The sequence below is a fragment of the Chrysemys picta genome, chromosome 13 (genome assembly GCF_011386835.1).
Source record: "Chrysemys picta bellii isolate R12L10 chromosome 13, ASM1138683v2, whole genome shotgun sequence".
Lineage (NCBI taxonomy): Eukaryota > Metazoa > Chordata > Testudines > Emydidae > Chrysemys > Chrysemys picta.
Genome location: NC_088803.1, coordinates 50,184,934 through 50,205,906, shown reverse-complemented (window position 1 = coordinate 50,205,906; position 20,973 = coordinate 50,184,934). Strand labels below are relative to the sequence as shown.

Here is a 20,973-nt window from a genome sequence, read left to right as displayed (position 1 = left end):
GCAGGATTAAGACCTGAATTTTTGTCCCTCTGTATTTTATTCCCTTTAAATTGAAGCTTTTTACACTAAAGCGAAGAAGTGCTTCCTGTTGTCCTTTTTAAAAAAAAAAAAAAGTCGATACGTTGCAAATGGCAAGGTGCTCTGGAAAAAGGAATACCACAGCTGTTAGCTCCATCAGTAGGAGTTAGCAGTTTGCAAGCAGCGCCCATTACGCTTTCTGCAGCCCTCTCTATTCTCTGCTTTTTGAATAATTTATCTGCAGGAAATCCAAATTGCCAAGGCCCCAACAGAATGCTTGCCAATTTCTCTGGGAAAACTGACAAAAAAAAAAAAAAAACCTCTAGATTTCATTTCAGCTGAACATAGCCGCCTAGCAATCAAACATATTAGTTCTATTGTACAGCATGCATCGGAAGGCATTAGCGAGCTAGCTGAGAGCACGGCACATTTGAAAGGCTCATAAATGTAATGAAGTCCTGTTGACACCTGCTCCTCTCCACACTTTAAATGTGAGCCATTGGTCCATGGGGAACCAGGGCTTTAAAAATAGAAATTATAGTAATTGTCTTCTGGGTTATTGGGAAGGTTGTAATAAACGTAGAAAATAACGCTCTGGCACCACAAGACTGTCGCTGACAGGATGCATAAATTACTCCAGGTTTTGATATTTTCCAGCCCCCCAACAAATGACATAAATCACTGGATGCTAGTGCTGCATTACCAGGGGGCGGAAGGGAGGGCTACGCGGGGAAATTTCATCTTGCTGATTTGAGACATTTTCTTCAGCGGTGGCACCTCAGGGGGCTTTGTCATCTCCTGGCTTTTAGAAACTAAAATAAACACCTTCGTATGAAAAATACAGGTGCAAATCGCACTTTCTGCCCGTTCACTTCTTACAGTAAAGAAACACATACACACACTTTTTGAAAGGATACGTTCAAGAACTTAAGCAGAATTAGAGTAGGCATTTTGAGTCAGACATTTAAATACAGCCTCTCCTGCTCCTCATTGAAGAACAGATCACGTGGCCAATAGCTGGCTCTTGTGCTGGGCTTTATTCCAATGAGGAGCCAGCGTGCTTTGTTTGCATTATACACTATGCCAGCAGAGCAACAGAAAAGGGAAGCAGCACCATACTGCTCATTACGGTGCATGCTCCAGCTGCATTTTCCAGTTCTGTTCCCTTCCTTCTCCTTTTGAATGTATTTAACCAATGCTAGGAGTCCACACACCCGCTATTTAAACAGTGGTTTTAGTTTTTCGAGCCACTTCGTTTTGTTACATTGCAGAAGCTCATCACATGACGGCCAGCAGGACTTTGATGAGATGAGAACACTTAGTCAGGGACATTCTGTGCAGAAGGTAATTCACCCTTATTAGGACAAATCGGGTTTGAATATTCTTGTTCTCTCTCTAAACCAGACCTGTATGATAAACATGGGGATGGAAATGTATTCTCTTCTCCCTCCTCCTCTATGCAGCCGTTTTAAATGACACTAGAATCCCAATTCTCTGCACCGCTTGGATAACGTTAAAGATGTTTGGCTAGCCAGGAGTTCAGGTACTCAGGAGTCAAGGCATTGCAACAGAAGCAGAGTAATTCTACACTAATGCCTGTGTCGGGAGACAGACTGACCGCTCAGTGGAAAGGGAAGTCCGGCAGTCCTAATCAGGAATCCACTGTACCTCATCAGAAACACTTACATCCATATTAAAAAAAAACTTGCTTGGTTCCTGCTCCGCTTGAGTCCATGAGAACAGACCTCTGCCTCTACATAGAGTTAATAGAAGATCAGGATCCAAATTGATGTGTGTAGGGGGGATCTTGCTCCTGATTACTTCTTTATAGATCTGGATTGGAGCAGGGCACAACCCTGCCGATATAAAGAAGTCTCTAACTTCAGACATCTCTTTGACCATCTTTAGGATGACATGGAAAGCTGATGCCCTGCCCGCTTTTGAAAGTTTTTAAGATCCATTGGTGTGTTTCATAAGAGCCTATTCCTATTATTTTAGCTTCTAACTCCTGTTGTTATACTCTGCCTATTGAGATTGCTTGCGAGAGGGCGCTGGTTTTTACTGGGGACTGCAGGTGCTGCTGTAATATAAATAATTATTTCTCCTCATCCTGCCTAAGCTGTTGCATGGTACTGACTGTTCAACAGATGCCCGCTGCACCCCAGAGGTGGCTGCATGGCAGCTTTCACTACTTCACGGTTTGTTGTGATGCTTAATTAATTAATGTTGAGCACTTTGAAGTCCCAAGTATTATTTATTCATGTTGTCATTCCCTACTGAGCATAATGTTTGATGTCCACAATCTAGAGGTCATCAGGATGCCTCCTTCCATCTGTGTAAAATTTCTCTGAGTGAAGGTAGAGGGGTGCTGTCAAGCGCGCCAAGGAAAAAGCTACACAGAAGATGCTATTCATAGTGCACAACAACAACTTTATTGACTATAAAGACATATGAACAATACAACATGCCCTATACTCTCATGCCAATAGATGGTGATTTTTATATACACTAACGCTCTACAAAAGTGCAGATGCCACTTTTAGTGTCTAGAAATTTCATAACAGAGGGAATTCATTTAAGGCTGCACAGAGCAATCTTCAGAGCTTGTGGTTTTAGACAAATAAGCTATCTGTCCTATAGCTTACTGCTCACTCAAGCCCCTGCTTGCAGCCTGCCAACAATAACAGCCTTGATCATCTGCTTCTCCCACAAGCATCTCTGTGCTGTCTCCCACAAGGCCCCTTGTGGGTAAGATAAAGCTCCCAGTCAAAATACAGCCACTGTCTTACCCGCCTTCAAAACCCTCCTCAAAACTCACTTCTGTTGCAATGCACACAGAAAGCTGCCATCTGCTGGAAGCCGGGCAGATGGCGAGTTGCTATTACGGGCGAGACAGTGTAGCCTAGTGGACAGTGAACTGGATTGGGCATCGGAAGACCTAGGTTTTATTTCTGGCTCTGTCATTGGCCTGGTGGATGACTTGAGACAAGTCACTTCATGCCTCAGTTTCCCCATTTGGGGTAATGGGATAATGACTTACCTCCTTTGAGATCTACTGATGGAAAGTGTTACAAGAGATAGCAGTTATTATTATAACCACTACTGATTGGCTGAGAACTGCACCCACAGCTGTGCTCTGCGAAAACATCCCCTTGCATTTGTTACCCGTCTTCCTCCGTACTTTTTAGTCTTATCCACCTGATATGTCTCATCTTGTAAACTATGAGGGGTACAGACTGTCATTTTACTGTACGTTTGTACAGCATCTAGCACAATAGGACACTGACCTGGTGGAGCTTTCTAGGCGCTACACCAATATAAACGTTATAATAATAATGCCTGTGCAGATCCCAGTGACCTATTAAAATGATGACACATACATGTTAAATAATACTCCTTAAAAGAACATGGAAAGAGTTGCATGGCACCTTGCTGAATTTTTTTTTTCCAGACATGAGCCCCGCTATGTCTGATGCAGTGCTGGAATAGCCACATGACCCAAAGAGGGAGTGAAATGCCAAAAATGTGGTGGTTGCATTCAGATAAAGTTCTAAAAGTTTAGATGCTAATCAGAACCTCATCCAAAACTCGCTCAGCCTCGGTCTTCACTGCCAAACAATAGGGACCGCTTTGCATCAAGACCGCTAGTGCCAGTAAAATCCTTGTGGAAACAAGGCACAAATAGTTATTATATCGATGTTGTTAGGCAAGGTCAACCCTCGCCTAGGGTGAACATAAGAACATAACATAAGAACATAAGAATGGCCATACTGGGTCAGACCAAAGGTCCATCCAGCCCAGTATCCTGTCTACCGACAGTGGCCAATGCCAGGTGCCCCAGAGGGAATGAACCTAACAGGTAATGATCAAGTGATCTCTCTCCTGCCATCCATCTCCACCTTCTGACAAACAGAGGCTAGGGACACCATTCCTTACCCATCCTGGCTAATAGCCATTAATGGACTTAACCTCCATGTTAAGGGTGAACAGATATCCCGATATTATCAGGACCATCCCAATATTAGGGGCTTTGTCGTCTATAGGCAACTATCCCTTCCTCCGCCCCCCAAAAATCAGTGTCCCAATTTTTCACACTTGCTATCTCTTCACCCTATCTACACCCTACCCAATTTGGGATTGACCTCAGCTGGCTACATACAGGTAAAAACTACAGTGCCTTGCCTCAATTTGGGTTTCACAGCAATTTAGCTGTCTCTCTGGAAAAGCACACACTTTTCAGTCAAGGCATAGCCTTGTCTGCAAACCTGGGCCTACTGAAGTCAATGGGACTGCTCCATGTGGGTAAAGGTAAGCATGTATGTTTGCAGGATTGAGACCCTAGTCTGTAAATCTCACAGGAATGGGTTGGCTTGCAATACTCCCAGGAGAGACTGGTTCATGTCGGGCTTGGGGTAGTGCAGTATAGCCCTCTTTGCAGGTGTGCCAGCAATTCTGGGGGATGTGAAAGCAGGAAGCACAAAGGTGCATGTGTGTGTAAATGTTTTTCCAGAAGGTCTGCTCTAGTACAGAGGAATTAATTCAGGGAAGGCCTATGGCTGGCAGGATACATAGGCCTGGCAGAATTTGATTTTTATTTTTGTATCATTTTGATGGATAATATTGATATTTGTTTACTTTTAAGGCTCTTTTTTAATTTTGATCAATTTAAATGTTCTGAGTTGGACAAAATTATGGGGCCTCAGGATTTTTTTATTTTTTATTTTTATTGATTCAAATTTTCACTGTTGGGGGAAGTTATGGGAGGTCAGACACTACGGGGGGGTCTGACACTAATTATTCAATGACAGTAGACAGTGAGATACCAAAAGTTAAAGCTTTATAACCATTAAAACACAAGTTGTCAACATGATGTGTGAAAATATACAAAGTAAATATCTTGAAATCAAACTCCAAGTTCTCAAGCAGCGTTTTTCTTACTTTGCCTATCAGTGAATTTCAATGATCATCGATAGGAAATATTTTGTCATCGGTTTGTGTGTGTATGATGAAATCAACATTTACCAATAAAAATCCAATCCTTCCAAACCGAGGCATCCAGGAGGTCAGACGAGATGGTCACCCTAGTCCCTTCTGACCTTAGAATGTATTACATTTTTCTGAAGTTAACTGAATTTCTGGTCATTTATAAAAGGATTGATTTGAGTTTGGGGGAAAGGTTCTGATATCCCCTAGTTACCATGTCAGTTAATAGAGCAGGATCGTTGTTTGTGAAGGGAAAATGTCTTTGTACCTTAGTCCAGCGATTACAGCACTAGGTGGGGTTTTGAAGACCTGTGGGTAACATTTCCCCTGTGCAGAGGACCAACACAAGCCCTCTTCACCTCTTAAGTCTCATTAAAACCCTTACAATGGGGTTTAATGATACTTCCAGGGTGCATAGACCTGGAGCTGGGCTTGTGCACAGGGGAGAATTTCACCCATTAGGATTTTACTCCGTTCTAAAGTTCATCTGGTCATGCTGAAGTTCATCTGGTTCCCTCAAGGCTGTAGCTATTTTCCTTCATGCATACAGCTGGGAAAAGAAGTTGGTAGGTTTTTGGATAGAGTTTTAGGACTTCATCCTGCGATATGGCGTCCCCTTCCACTCTCGCTGCCTTCAATGGTTCCTGAGCTGCTGAGTACCTCGCAGGCCCCTTTGCACAAAACAAAAGCCGCATCTTGACAAGCCTGGCTCAGATGAGTAATCTTTGCTCCTGGGAGCACCTTCCAATAACATCCATGGAAAATCATTGCTCACAGGAGTAAAACTTTGCAGGGTCTGGCTCCAAAATGGTGTCCTTATAAAGTCCTTTCCCCCACCTCCCCCCCCAGGATGAAAACATGCAAGTTGTTTTATACTTGAAGGGGCAAACACTCAGCTGGTTCAAGGAAGTCAGTGGAACAATGCCATTTTCACATCCCCTAAAAAGCAATGTCTGCAAAACAAAGCCAGCTATTTACTTGGTGGCCAGAATATCATATCCATTCTCCCACTGAGCAGCACCTATCTTAGAAGTCCTATTGACTTCAGTGAGATCACTTGTGGTTTAAAATACTACCTGATGATCATCAGGGTATCACAAGCTGACCATACAAATACTTTGGGGGAAATTCTGGACCCATCAAAATCAATGGTAAAATTCCCACTGACTTCAATAAGGCCATATTTTCAGCCGTTTGGTCCATAGAGCAAGAGAAATGCTACGTTCCTATTGGGTGAAGTCTTTAAATTATAGGGAAAGTACAAATCAGGGCTCCTCCCCTTAGAGTCAACCCAGCAAAGTTAGTCTGGCCTTAATTTGAAAAGTAATACAATCAGTATCTTTCTCAAAAAGACATTACAGCCTCCCCAGCTCCAGGCATTTATATTGAGTAACTGTTTCCAATACATTCTATGTGACTGAGACTTTTTTTTTAAATGCTAATTTTGTCGCTGTTTGATTCCAGATGAGTTTAGAAAATGATGATAAGAGAGCACGCACACGATCAAAGTCTATCAGAGGTGAGCCGTTTATTCTCCTCCTGTGTGGAATTACGTACATTGGCTATATCTGAGGTTAATGTGCTCCGGTTTTTCCAAGCAGGCTCTCCTTTCAGACCCAGAATCTCATTCTTTCAAGTTTTTAAAACACTGCTTCCCCGCCTCCCCCCAGCCCAGGAGATCTGTTCACAAAAACAGCTCTAGCAACAAACACTTACACCCCACATAGTATTTAACCTTCCCTCCTCCCCCCTGCAAAAAAAAAATCCCTTCCATGCTTAGTTCTATAGGAATCGTGATAGCTTCAGATCACTTCCAGAGGCTTTCATCATGTATGCTCTGCTAGAGGCTTTGAAGTTGAACATCTGAGAGTTCCTGGCAGAGGTTGTACATGCTGCAGAAGCAAACAGGCCATCGCATGGCAGGGACTTGAGGACAAATGACTTGTTAATTTAAAGCTTGATTGCTATTTATTTTCCAGCTTTGCAAAAAAATGTATATTTCATCCTCTAGATGCCTTTTCCAAGCAAAGAAGGAAGGTGCTGTCATCTATATTGTAGTGTGTACAGTCATATCCGGATCATTGGTACCCTGTGTAATGATTACAGATCAACCTCTGAATTTATTTTTTCTCTTTTCTCTGTGTATGGATCTGATGCATTTCAAAGGTCACTGAAAGAGAGGAACTAATAGCACTGGTTAAAATGAAGGGTGATGGGGGAAGGTATTATGCAACTTCATCCACACAGCTGGGCCATTGTGCCTCACGCCATGCTGACCTACATCATTCTCCTTCTAGGCATTTGCATTGCTCAGAAACCAGATACAGCCAATTGTGCTGAATCGTGCCACATTATGTGGTAGGTTTTGTAAGATATGTAATGCTCATTAGGGATTATAATGAGACCAGCCTGATTCTGCTTATTTTCCCACCTTAAACACACTTAAAGCTAGGTCTCCCGATGTGAAAAGGTAATTTCTTGGATACACCATGCTACGTACTGTTGCCTCCAGTTTGTTGAAGTTTGTGAGTCACTCCATTGAGATTTGGATCCCCCAGAAACCCAATTAGCTCAAACAAATTGAGCAGCTGTGTTATGCCTTTTACCCTGTGCCACATAGCATTTTTTTTTCTTCTTCTTTTTTTCCCCTGGCTGTTTGGATTCCTGGCTGGACATCAGGTTTTCAGTAAAGATACAGTAATGTCATCTGAATTATTCAGAAATGAAGAATCATCCCTAAAAATCTAGATCGGGGTGGGCTAACTTTTTGGCCCAAGGGCCACGTTGGGGTTGCAAAACTGTATGGAGGGCTGAGTAGGGAAGGCTGTGCCTCCCCAAACAGCCTGGCCCCTGCCCCCTATCCACCCCCTGACTGCCCCCCTCAGAATCCCTGACCCATCCAATCCCCCCTGCTCCTTGTCCCCTAACCGCTCCCTCCCAGGACCCCTCACCCCTAACTACCCCCTGAGACCCCACCCCCATCCAACCGCCCCGTTCCCCGTCCCCTGACTGCCACCCTGACCCCTATCCACACCCCCACCCCCGACAGGCCCCCCGGCACCCTACGCCTATCCAACACCCAACACCCCCGTTCCCCATCCCCTGACCCCTATCCAGACCCCCGCCCCTGATTGTCCCCCCCGGACTCCCACGTTTATCCAACCCCCCCCCCCCCCATTCCCCATCCCCTCCGAACTTCCAGCCCTTATCAAACCCCCCGCCCCTGGCCCCCTTACCATGCCACTCAGAGCAGCATGTCTGGCAGCCGCACCGCCTGGCAGGAGCCAGACACGCTGTTGCACTGCTCTGCAGGAGTACGCAACCCCACTGCCCAGAGCGCTGCCCACACGGCGGCATGGCTGCGGGGGAGGGGGGATAGCAGGGGAGGGTCTCCGGCTAGGGTGACCAGACAGCAAGTGTGAAAAATCGGGACGGGGCTGGGGGGTAATAGGAGCCTATATAAGGAAAAGCCCCATATATCGGTACTGTCCCTATAAAATCGGCACATCTAGTCACCCTATGCCCGTCCAGGAGCTCAGGGGCTGGGCAGGACAGTCCCGCGGGCTGGATGTGGCCCGTGGGCCGTAGTTTGCCCACCTCTGATCTAGAGCCTGTGCTATCGTTACAAAAGGGATTAAAATGAGAAACTAGAAAAATGCAGTATTTTAAATGCATCTGAACTGCCAAAAAACTGAAGAGACATGAGAGAACTCAGTCAGTTCCTTTACCGGTAGCGGTCCAGATCCTGAGCGGGTTTAAATCAATGTCGCTCCATGGATTTCCACATTGCCACGCTAGTTTAAACCAGCTAAGAATCTGGCGCAGTGTGTGTTTGTGTCTACAGAGAGATGTAGGCCCTTACCCTGAAAACACGACATGCCTAATTGTAACACGCTTAAAGTTAAGCGTGTGTGTAAGTGTTAGCAGGCTGAGGGCTGCAGGGAGTTTATGCTTTTCTATTTACTAGGTAGCCTTGCCTATTTTATGATCTAGGATGGCTTAGCTCAGCGGTGGCAGAGGAATCTGTGTTTTTACTAACAACCTTGTATTTCTTTCCACTTTTGTTTCCTGTCCCTCCGCTCAGTGCCCACGGAACTCATAGGACAGGAGGTGAGGTAAGAAAAGTTTCTTGTCAGCCCGATAACTTGGGGAGGGGGAGGGATTCTGGCGCATTCCTTAGGCAAATAAAAGCTGTGGAAAGCATTAGACGGGGCAAATCTATTACCAGGCCCAACCCTAACTCCTCCTTCAGCCCCTTCTTCTGCCCCTCCCACTTGGCGGGTCCCATTTTATGGCTATAGGGAAGAAAAATGAACAGGATTTTAGCTGTGTTACAGTTCCTTGTACATCATGTAGCCAGACACTTAGGGCTTGGCCCTGGGTAAGTCCCCTTTGCACCAGCCCAGAGCACAAAGGGACCCCAGGAGGGTTATTGCAGAGTTATAGCAGATTGAAACCGGAGGGGAGAGTTCTCATTGAACCAGTGTAGGGGGAGCTGTAAGGGAACACTGCTTACCCAGGCCAGGCAGAAGAGAGGGAGCTGCCCTCTGCACTTCCCCATTCCCACTTTCTTTAATGGCGGGGAATCTGGCTTTTACCATTCACTACCCCCTCCACGCAAGGTGCATTCTATGGTGGGCTGAGGGCGGAAGGCGGCCAGATAGGGATGAGAAGGAGCAATCTTTGGCGGGCAGGGAAGCCCCTAGGGGACTGTTCCAGCTGGTGTTAATTAGAGCGGCCCTGTGACTGCCCTATTGCTAGGCCCCACTCCAGCCCATAACCAGTCCCAGGAGAGAGGAGGTGAAACGATGCTCAGGGTCTCCTCTCTCTGGGCTGCACCAAGGGCGAGCTCAGCCTAGGATCCAGTCCCCAGAAGGAACTGCAGCCTTAAATAATGGCACTTGAAAAAGGATCGTTATGTACAATGGTTAACAGCAAACCTCCCCTTCTGTCTCGGGTGTCCTCCCCCTGCTCCCATTCCTGGATCATCCGCTGGTTCCCTGCCCCTCTCGTCACTTTGGTCCTCCTCCCCCTGTCCATGTTCCTGGTCTCTATCTCCCCTTCCATCCTCTTCCCCTGCCTTACAGGATGGATTTTAAAATTATTTAGCCCCACAGGTACAGGATAAGATTTTCCATCGGTACAGATCTGATGCCCACACCCACACCCGTCAGCCTGGCCATCCCATAGCCCGCTGCCTGAGATGTTCAGGCGGTCCTGTTGTTCATTTGGTGTAGCTTGCATGCCAGCAACAGCAAGAGAAAAAAACTGGAGCAAACCTTTGCAGTCTCACAAAGCTTTTTATTATAAATCACAGGCTCCTGGATCTCTCAGATCTCTGTAAAACTGACATAAGTGCTTATGCAAGAGGAGGATTCACTAACCTGGGCATGTGCTAATGGCAGGGGCTGCATTTCCTATGGCCTCTATTAGAAAGCTTTCCATGTCAAAGAGTAATTGGACCTTAACCGTCCTAATTTCGTAGAGTTTCTGCTCCTACGCTCTGCGATGACTCCTGAGAGACGAGCATGGGGGATGCTGGGCATTCCACTTCCCTAACTTTTATTGCTGAATACTTGAGTGGAGGTGGTAATTGAAGCAGGTGACATATTTCAGGGGCAGCACAGAGTGCTCCACACAGCCATCTCTGCAGCTGTCACCTAATTGCCTGATTAACTGGACGATTAATCGACTAATTGGAAGCTAGGCATCGTCTGCATGACAATAAGAAGGCTTTTGTAAAAGTATTAAAGCTGTTGAGACAGAGAGAGAGAAAAAGAGAGAAATTGGTGAATGTTGCAAAGAAGGGGGAACCATTAACAAACCACGGAGCCCTTTGCCACCAGTGACCCCTGCCAAGATGTAAGAAATTTCCATCTCTAAGGATTTCACAAATCAAAGTCCTAGACCAAGATAAAATGACCTGGCATTCCAGAAAGCAGAGTGCCCACCCTCTGAATATTGGACACCTTTGAAGTTGTCTAAAGCTAGGCACCAAAAAAATGGGCCACCTAAAATCACTAGTCACTTTCGATCCATTTGGCTCCGAGCCTCTGGGCTATTCTCTCTCTCTCTCTCTCTCTCTCTCTCTCTCTTTTTTTTTTTTTAACCACAGGCTGTAATTTACTGCCTTAAAAAAGGGAATCAACCTTAACTGATTTAGCAAAGTTTAGAAATGCCCATAACATCTTCATCAGAGCTGTTCTTGTTCCACACTAAATAAGCCTTTTTATTTTTTCAGGCAAGTCATTGCTAGCATAACCACTGCTCCGTGTCTCTGTGTGCAGTCACTTAGAGTGTGTCTGGGGCTGTTCAGAACAGAGCAATCTCAGTCATGACTGAAGGCAATTAAAATTAAATAGACTTTAAGATCATCAGTAAAAGGGAGGGGGACCCTCTTCCAATTATGCACATTAGCCTGGAGAGATCTTCTTATGTATGATCTCGAGCACGTCACTTGGAAGAACCCTCTGAGCTGCCACTTCCACTCAGACGAGGCACCCCGTGAAAGGTGCAGTTTGGTTTGAGCGTATGCACCGTACAGAGGCTAGGAGGCTAAAGCGAACGCTGGGCATCCTCCCAGTTGAGTTAAAGGAGAATCATCAGCTCAGATATAAAGCAGGTCACAAGTCAGCTGATTGCAAAAGGCAGCCCTGGGGTTTCAGTGTTCCAAGGACATGTAGCAGGACCAGGAGGGTTTTGAGATGAGATAGGTCTAGGGCCTCTCTGGGGGTTCAGCGTCTCTGGCTTCGGCTTTCCTTCCAATCAGCAAGCTCCCAAACACAAAGTGCTGCTGTTCTCCTAGGGCTGCCTGCCCTGAATTCTGGTCAGCAAAGCGTGGCACCACATCAGCTTCCATCTGGACCTTGGCCAGGAGTTAACCCTAACAACCTGGCTCAGCTGGGCTAGTTCATAGGGACACCCGCAGAGGAGGGAGGACCCTGAAGAGTTGCTGCAGTTTCAGCAGCCAGCAGGGGGCAAGGGCCTGGCACCGGGCACGCCGCACATGCGGAGCAGGCCGCAGCACCACTCCCCGCCGCACCGCGCACGGATGCTAGTTACGAGATCACTATGCGTGCGGCTGCATGTGCACCCAGCCAACACCCCTCCCCCGCCCCCGGCAAATTGCATCTCGTGACCAGCAACTGGCAAGAGAGTTGAGAAATCAGCCAGCCCAGTCAAAAAGTGGTCACGCCGTGTCCCAGGGGGCCCCCCTGGCTTTGCAGCCTATGGCAATAGCCGAAGCCTAATGTACATCCGCCAGGCAAACTGGCTGAAGCTGCTTTTCAGCCTCTGGAGCCCCTATAATTCCTGGAGACTGGTCTATCTGTAGGGGTGACATTTACCAGCGCAGAGGAGCTATGCAAAGCAGCATGCACCACTTCAGGCTGTGTTAAGGGCTTTAGAGGGCACAAGTCGTGCCTAGGGTTTCTGGAGCCCTCTGGGCTGAGACTGTCGCTTCAGCTGAGCGGAAGCCAAGGCAGGGGAGCTCGTGAATTTTGTCCAACATGCCCTGACTCCTATCACCAAAGGCCTGACTCCCCGTGTCCATTCCGCAGCCCGGCCTTCTCAATAGGTCCCCCATTCCTAGCGTCCTCAAACAATGCTTGTCTGACAAGCCATAAAATGAAATTTAAAAAACCACGATTTATTTTGTACACTAGTAAAAAAAAAAAAGAAAAAGAAAACTAAACAGTGGCAGTGGGAGGCAGGGTACGGTAGTTGTCTGGTCTTTAAAGGCTTGCTTTTACACATGCAAATCTTTAATTAAACATACTCCTAAAACTATAATGAACCGTTCATTTAATTAAATGGGGTGACTCATTTCATTAATTTTTAGCAAACTGCAAAGCCGCCATCCTGCCCTCCTTGCTTGGCATTCAAAGGGATGAAATGAACTATTTAAAGGAAATTATCTTCCCTTTTGCAGTTTTTGTTCCTTCTGCACAGATTCTTTTTAACTCTCCCACAGTTTATATACTTTAATTAAAACGCATTCTCCAAGTCATCACCGTTCTTGTTGCTTGATTGTTTCCCCCTCAAGCTGCCCTACCCCAGGATGTAATGGCTCAGGACACATCCGTGGAAAGTATGCAAGACACAGAAGGTAAGATTTGGTCTGGCGGATTTCCAGTCTAAGGAACCTGAATGCCAGTGGTAGAGAGATGTAAGAATCAAGACAGACTGACCCTGATCCAGCTCCATTGACTACAATGGGAGTTGGATCAGGTCCTAAACGAGCTTCCCCAAACTCACGGCCGATGCAGAAAGGAGGAGGCTGTGTTGCTATAAAATGAGTTTATTAATTCTGCTGAGATGTCTTCAGGCTGAGGACTTGGTCTGCTTGCTACTTGCGTGCATGGTGGAGGGAAGTGGGGTGGGAAATACCAGTTTGTTGCCTGCCTTGGAGTCCATTCTTCTGCTAACAGATTTTTCATCAGTGCATTATATTATGCAGATCTGGACTCCTGGTGCCCATGAGTTAAATATGCCACAATGGCTGGACCTAAATACCAGTTCTAGTTTTATAGCTAGAAGCAACCAACAGCCTTTAGTATCCAACAATGTCCAGGTTAGAAACAACTGGGCCTAGCATAAATTGTGATGGCAGATATAAGATGCGATAGGACGAAATGTTTTTACTGGGCCAGGCAAACTCCCAGTGATCTCTGAGCAAAAACTGAGAAAAGGCATCAGGAGCTGGTCCATTCATAGGTGAGTTTCTTTAGAGAAGAGTGAAAAAGAATGAAGGCCAGATCTTCAGCTTGGTCAACAAAGCTAGGACCATGTAAACCAGCTGAAGATCTGGCCCTCCCTGTGCATTGCCCAAAGTTGACCCGTTTCTCTTCAGTCCTTAAAGGACTTTTTTACCCCTTGCTGCATTGAATAAAGCAAATCCATTTCTGAGGTCTTTCTCAGACATGCTCCCTCATGCAATGAGTCCTTTTTTCCTCTAGTTTACAAAGCTGCCCTCTAGCAAAGAAGAGGAAACTTCAGGATGCTGAAGCCGAGCACCTGGTGTCAAAGAGAAAATCCCACCCCCTGAAGCTGGCCCTTGACGAAGGCTACAATGTGGACAGCGATGGGAGCGAGGAGACGGAGGTGAAGGAGGAGTCTGTCACTGATGAATCAGAGGGGACTTTGGAGGAGGAAGAGGCAGAGACGATAGAACAGGAGGAGACCCCCAGCCCTGAGCCAGCGGAAGGTGCTTTATCATTATTGATTGCAGAGCTTATTTTACAGATGGAAAAAGGGCAGTGAGTGTTAATAATGAAGAGTTATAGTGCCTCTAAATTATGTATAGGATGGGTTCTTCCATTATTATATTCAGTGGAAGAACAACAGAAAAACCCTGTTTAATCTGAGAAGGGCTGTTCCTGGCTATGTTCCTGGTCACAGACTGTCTCCAACATCTTAAAAATAAGAGCTTTCCCATCAGTGACGATTCCTGGGGAAGGAACTATGAGAGTATAAAAGCACTTCTCTGTGCGGCTCAATATGTAAAGCAATGGGAAAGGCACACTGGAGTCTTGGAGTCTGATCCAGAGACAAGTAGTGAGCTTTTCTGTTGTCTTCAACCTGTGGAACTCATTGCCGGAGGATGTTGTGAAGGCCAAAACCATAACTTGGTTAAAAAAGAACTAGATATGTTCCTGGAGGATAGGTCGATCAATGGCTATTAGCCAGGATGGGCAGGAATGGTGTCCGTAGCCTCTGTTTGCCAGAAGCTGGGAGTGGATGACAGGGGATGGATCACTTGATGATTCCCTGTTCTGTTCATTCCCTCTGGGGCACCTGGCATTGGCCACTGTTGGAAGACAGGATACTGGGCTGGATGGACCATTGATCTGACCCAGGATGACTGTTCTTATGCTCAGTGATCACAGAGTAAGGCCCCTAGGCCCAAATTCATGCCACTCTCATTGGCTTTGGGAGGAGGTATATGTGCGTAACCCGAGCAGAGTTTTGGCCCTGGGATCTCAGCCTTCTCCCTTATCTCTTTCTTTGTAAATGTATTTGTTTATTGAGGCAGTTTGCATCAGCCTCCAATGGGGTGCTCTTTAGCCTGAAAACATCACCTTGGGCTAGTGCAGACAACGTTCAAAAATGTGTAGCTGATGGTTCAGTGGAGAAAATAGATATCTGAAGGTGTTACTCATCTTATCAGTGGGAATAATTTTAAAATGGAAATCCCCTTTTTATACCTGCCATTACTAAATGCAATAAATCAGGCTTCACCCAGGGCATAACAACAAGACTTGGGGTTCAATTAAGCTGAAAGGCGACAAAGAGCTCTTTATGAGCTTATAACGTTTTTCCTTCTTCCTTTTTGCAGTAAGAAGCCCAGCAAAATCATCACACTATGGACAAAATGCAGCTACCAGTACACCCGGCCCTAGCAAGGCCAATTACAGCAGCTATCAAGAAATCATTGCCAACTCTCTCCTAAATCTAGGCCAAATAGCAGAAGAAACCCTTGCAATAGAGGGGCAGATGCCTGAAAATGAACTGCAGGTCTCCAAGCCTCCTGTTAATGTTGTGCACCTGGTCCATGAAGGGACGGAAGAAGAGGTGGTTGAGGAGGAATGTGACAAGGAAATTATCATCCAAACTGAGGATGCGGAGGAAGTCATTGAGGTCACTAGTGAACGTAGCAGTGAATTGTGTCCAGAGCATCAGGACGATCTGAACTGTGAGGAGTCCTGCAAGTTGCAAAAGGCCATGCAAGCAGAAGCAGAAGAGGAGGACGACGATGAGGATGAAGAGGAGGAGGAGGAAGAAGAAGAGGAGGAAGAAGAGGAGGAAGAAGAGGAGGAGGAGGAAGAGGAAGAGGAGGAGCTGGCACCTGAAGTCATCTGTGAAGAAACTCCTCAGACGTCTCGGGACTCCCAGAAAACACACTGTGAAGGGCGGTTCAGCCCCAAACCTGAGTACTCGGTCATCGTGGAGGTCAGGTCAGATGACGACAAAGATGACGATGCTCGCTCCCAGAAATCTGCCGTGACGGATGAGTCTGAAATGTACGACATGATGACCAGAGGGAACCTGGGGCTACTGGAGCAGGCCATTGCGCTCAAAGCCGAGCAGGTTAAAATCATGAGGGAGCCCAGCCGCCTGCCAGGGGAGCACGTAAAGCATTTCCAGGTGGACGAAAAACAAAACAAACCTTTGGACGCTATCAGAAAAAACTACTACAGCAAAGGTGGAGTATCTGAACAAGCTTCCATGCACCATCTTCCTCCCCAACAGCCTTGCACTGTGAAAGAATCTGAGCTTCACTGCTAAGTGTCCCATGAAAACTAGCTGGTTGTGGATTTTCAAGCTCGGTTAGGTGATTGAGCCACATAGTTCCTATTACTCTCAGTGGGAATTGCGTGGCAAGTTCCCTAGTTGGCTTTGAAAATCTCAACCTGTACCTCTAAGACAGAAATGAGAAAAGCGATGCAGAGTGGATAATCCGGGAGACTATTTATATTCATTTTATTTCTTTCCATTTATTAAAATGTTCCCACCCAGTCTTTTGGCTATAAAGTCTTCCCAGTGACAATTAAGACCAAAATCCATAAGCTAGGACCCTCCAAAATAAACTCAGAACAAAAACTCTCCCACCAGTGCCACCCTTCTAGTCATTCTTCCCATTCCAGAAAAAGCCTGTGAGACCAGATACTATGGACCTGGTAGCCTGATTTTAAGGGCATTTGGGCTTTGGTGCCATATTTTACTTGAGCAATAGATAAGTAGAAGCCTTCTCCATGGGGCCATGATGAAAGTGTTGAATAGACACATGGAGAAAGTTCCATCAATATCCTCAATCCATCAATTTCATCAGAATCTTTAATCAGCACCAGTTTACTTTTAAATAGATTTTTGAACTAAAACTACAAAGGAAAGCTTTGTAGACAGGAACCACCTGATTCCATGCACACCTCTCCTATTGAGAGTTTGTCATCCTCTTTCCTAGCATAGTGCAGGAAAGTGGGGGGGGGGGGGGAATATTTGCAAACGTTTCCCCCTTTTCATTTTTAAATTAAAAACTTTAACAATTTTTGAAATTGAAACACAAACAAAATCAACTAGCTCTATCAATTTCCATTTGAAAAGTGAGTGAAAACTTTCATGAAGAATTTCATTTAAAATGTTCCTAATTTATGAATCAATGAATTAACTTTCAAATTTCAAAACTATTAACATTTGAAAAATTTCAACTACTTCTACATAGGACTCATATGAAAATATCAACCTGAAAACGAATGCAGTTCACGTATTTTTCAAGCAGGGTATCACTTGCTGAGCCTTTCTGGATTCTGCAGGAAGTATTAGACACTAAGTGGGCAGGCCTATAGAAACTGAAGCCTGGCCTAAGATCAATAATTTCTTTTGGCTTGGCTTGGTCCATGATTGAAGATGAGCCAATGGGATTATCCTGGCATAATTCTTAGATGACCTCACTGACCTTATATAGCACATTACACGATACATTTTCAGCCACACTGAGCATGGCCTCCCTTTCGTATCCACCCGCAAACCTTGCACCTGTATTTTTAAACCTATAAAAATGTAATTGGGTGTGCAAATCAGAGTATTTGCACCATTAACTACCCGATTTGCTCCAACAATCAGGCAGCTAGTGGTGTGAATATTCAACCTTGGACTCTCACTTGAACTACAGATGCAAACATATCCCGAAATCTTGGTGATGAACTCTATCACAGCAGTGCTATACAATAGCTCCTTTTCTTTTATCCAGTCATCATGATTTGTACCCAGTTGCTGCCCTTGCCTTGGGTAATATTTTTCCCACATCCCCCTCCCCATATTTCCTAGATCCCTCAAGACCTGAGAAGCGAGAGATCAAATGTCCTACTCCAGGCTGTGATGGCACCGGTCACGTCACAGGCCTCTATCCTCACCATCGCAGTCTGTCTGGTTGCCCCCACAAAGACAGGATCCCTCCAGAGAGTGAGTATACTGTAGAGATTTCCACACCGCAGAAAAAGGGCTGCCTAACCTGGGGTGCTGAGGCACTTAGCAGGTTTGCGCCTTAGAGCACATCTGTATTACAGTCTTGAGTATGAATGGGAGCTTGTCTAGATGCATCCACACTAGCTGAACTCTAGTTAGGCCACTAAAAGTAGAAGTGAGGTCACAGTGGCAAGGGCTTCAGTGCAGGTTGCACAAGTGACTATGTACCTGTGGGGTGGGGGGAGTCAGGCAGATTTGTGCAGCTCACCCTGCAGCATCCTCACTTCTATTTTTAGTGAGCTAGCTAGAGTACAGTTCATGCAGATCTGTCTACACAGGTTGCCATTTTACATCCCTAGCTACAATGTAGATGCACCCTTAGAGTGTAATTCACCCCTGTGCAGAAGAGCCCCATCACAAGGCCAGGGCACCACTGAAGTCGCACGTAAGCCCTCCAAATACAACTTAAGTGGTGCACAGCTCATGTGCCGGCCTTCTGCCCTGGGGTAATTTTTGCCTTAAGAGCATTGTTTAATTTCTCATGTTGTGTGATGCAGTTACAGTGTCTTACCATTATGATGACAAAAGTTATAGCTACCCTTATGGGAAAGTTCTGGAGAATTTAATAGAAAATAATAACCTTTGTATAGGCTTTTAGATCCATCCCATACAGATCTCCCTACTATAGAATTCTATAGGGTGGCCTAAAAAAATGCTACTTTTAGAAAGGATCTCATTCTCTGTTAACTTCTCTAGGTGTTGTCAGTAATTTCTATAGAACCCTACTGATCTTCTGTTGAACCATGTCGGTTTGGTCCCTATATTGAATCCCACAGATTCCCTCCCCCGTCCCCCACCATGGAATAGCTTGTTGGGAAGAGGGAAGAAGAGTGGGAAAAAAAAATCTCTAAAGCAAATTTTTTTTTATTGTATAGCAAAAAAAAAGTAACCATTTGATATGTGCACTAGAGTCAAATCTCTTTTTAATCACTCCTGACCCTGACAGTTACAAAATACCATCTAAACATTCATATATTCTGCAGAAAATATTTATCATTATGCCATTGGCTTTTTTTTTTTCAAATATAGATTTTATTTCTATTTGTACCAACATCCTAAATAGAATTCTCTGTACATGTAAATAAAGTTCAGTATTGTGTGCTCATGATAATGGAATAATGGCCAAAAAACCCCACAACCGCTGCCTTATCTGTAATTTCAGAGGTTGCAGACCTGCCATAAACACAGAACTGCAGGAGACAAGGTGAAAGTAACAGTTATCTTCACACAAATGTGCATACAAAAAATAAAATAAAAAAGCAAGCTGCGTGCTTTCTGAAGGCTTGCAAAGCAAATTATTTTCTTTACTTTTAAGGTCAGCGCTGCAGGGAGCAATAATCCTGAAGATTAAAATTTTTAAAAATCAAACAAAGACTAGTCCTAAGGATAAAAGCATAGATACAACTCCAATCACTTAAATCCACCTGAAATGGGCAGGCATGGCTCCGGAATGAAGGGGGAGGAGGAAAAATGGATTGCAATCAGCTAACAAGGAAAAAAGACCAAGCTGGCCTGTGCAGAAATGCTAATCTAGTGCTGACCTGAGCAGTGTTGGCTTGTAACTCTTTTCTGTAGGCAGACAACTTTTAATTGCACAGTTTCATATTTGCTGATTTCTAGGAAGCCACCATCAAAACTTGACTATTTGTCTTTTTTGCTCTGTTTTTATAAAGTTGTTTTTACTTCCCTCCCCTCTTCCCTTCCTCTCCTCGCTACAAAGTCTTGGCTATGCACGAGAATGTGTTGAAATGCCCAACACCAGGCTGCACAGGACAGGGTCATGTGAACAGCAATCGCAACACACACAGAAGGTACTTACTTCAAGTTCTAATCAATAACCGCAGGGGCTGAAACGTCGTCAAGGCAAACAGCAAAAATTACATTGGTTTTATCCCTGCATAATGAACTTCACACTGAGATATGGTGTAACTAAGACAGATTAATTATAGATGGCTATAAAGAACTGGAAATCAGACAGAATATCAGGTATCAGATGGAAATGGGCAAGAAGGCAGAGCAGAGTTTCTTGGTTTGGGTGCAGGCATTTAGTTAGAGTGGAGTCAATGAGATGGTATTCAGCTGTAGAGGAAGTTTAAGATGAGTTTCTAGTCCAAATGAGGGTTAGCGTTTGATGGCACAGAAGACTTATGAGGTTTTTGGTTGGTAGAAATGTCATACGATCAGCTATTTTCACATGAATTTCTGCCATCTCAGCATGAATTTCATCTGTAGCTCCAACAAAAGTGAAAAATAGCTCCCATCTAGTTTTGGATCTCATACAGAACTAATCAGTAGAGATTGGTTCAGATCTGGAGATCTGAAATTGTACGTACCTCAAGTTCTGGTTTTGCCCTCGCTCTAGTGTAAAAAAGGTTATTGGTGGATGAGAATTCTGAGGTGATCCTCAGAAGATGTTTCATTAGTCAGGAGGGCTTCTAAGAAGCTTGTGGTGCAAAGAAATGCCAATGGTGTTGCCTTGGACAATATAGGCTGTATAGCAGAGTGCTGGGGTTATCTAGATCAAGTTTAGGACTGTCTTGGTTAAATCATTTCACTTTAATGGACATACAGATTGGCTGACAGAATTATAAATGTTAAATTCGTTTGCAGGCGCTAGGTGAGTTTGCGTAATTATTTATTCATACGTTGTGGGGAGGTCATGAAATAAATTGATGTGATGAATGCCTCCTCACAGCCTGAGAGGCCAGAGGAAAATGAGTGAAATGTTCTCACTTAATTGAGAAGACCCACTTTTCATGCACACTAACTAGCAGGTAGCAGTGAGCATCTGCAACGCAAGTGGAAGCATCCACCATTACTGACAGATGCGCGTAGGTGGCAGTTGGCCCAGAAAAGGGCAGCAAGAGAAGTTCATTTTCAGTTTACCTGCAGGTCAGCCCAGTGATAATACAAGGGACGGTCAGCTGTTTTCAGTCTGATAGTCGATGT

The 20,973-nt window shown here is 45.1% G+C and overlaps 1 protein-coding gene across 14 annotated transcripts in view; it reads left to right on the top strand.

Annotated features, from left to right (window-relative positions):
• Positions 1 to 20,973, top strand: part of MYT1 (myelin transcription factor 1) — a 115,776-nt gene that overhangs the window by 52,112 nt on the left and 42,691 nt on the right. For all 14 annotated transcript variants that reach the window (XM_065566193.1, XM_042858472.2, XM_005309584.5 and 11 more), the window contains 7 exons: positions 6,466 to 6,520; positions 9,086 to 9,116; positions 13,046 to 13,108; positions 13,959 to 14,206; positions 15,338 to 16,204; positions 17,827 to 17,961; positions 19,745 to 19,835. In XM_065566193.1, coding sequence (XP_065422265.1) covers positions 6,466 to 6,520; positions 9,086 to 9,116; positions 13,046 to 13,108; positions 13,959 to 14,206; positions 15,338 to 16,204; positions 17,827 to 17,961; positions 19,745 to 19,835 — 1,490 coding nt within the window. The remainder of the gene's footprint in view (positions 1 to 6,465; positions 6,521 to 9,085; positions 9,117 to 13,045; positions 13,109 to 13,958; positions 14,207 to 15,337; positions 16,205 to 17,826; positions 17,962 to 19,744; positions 19,836 to 20,973) is intronic.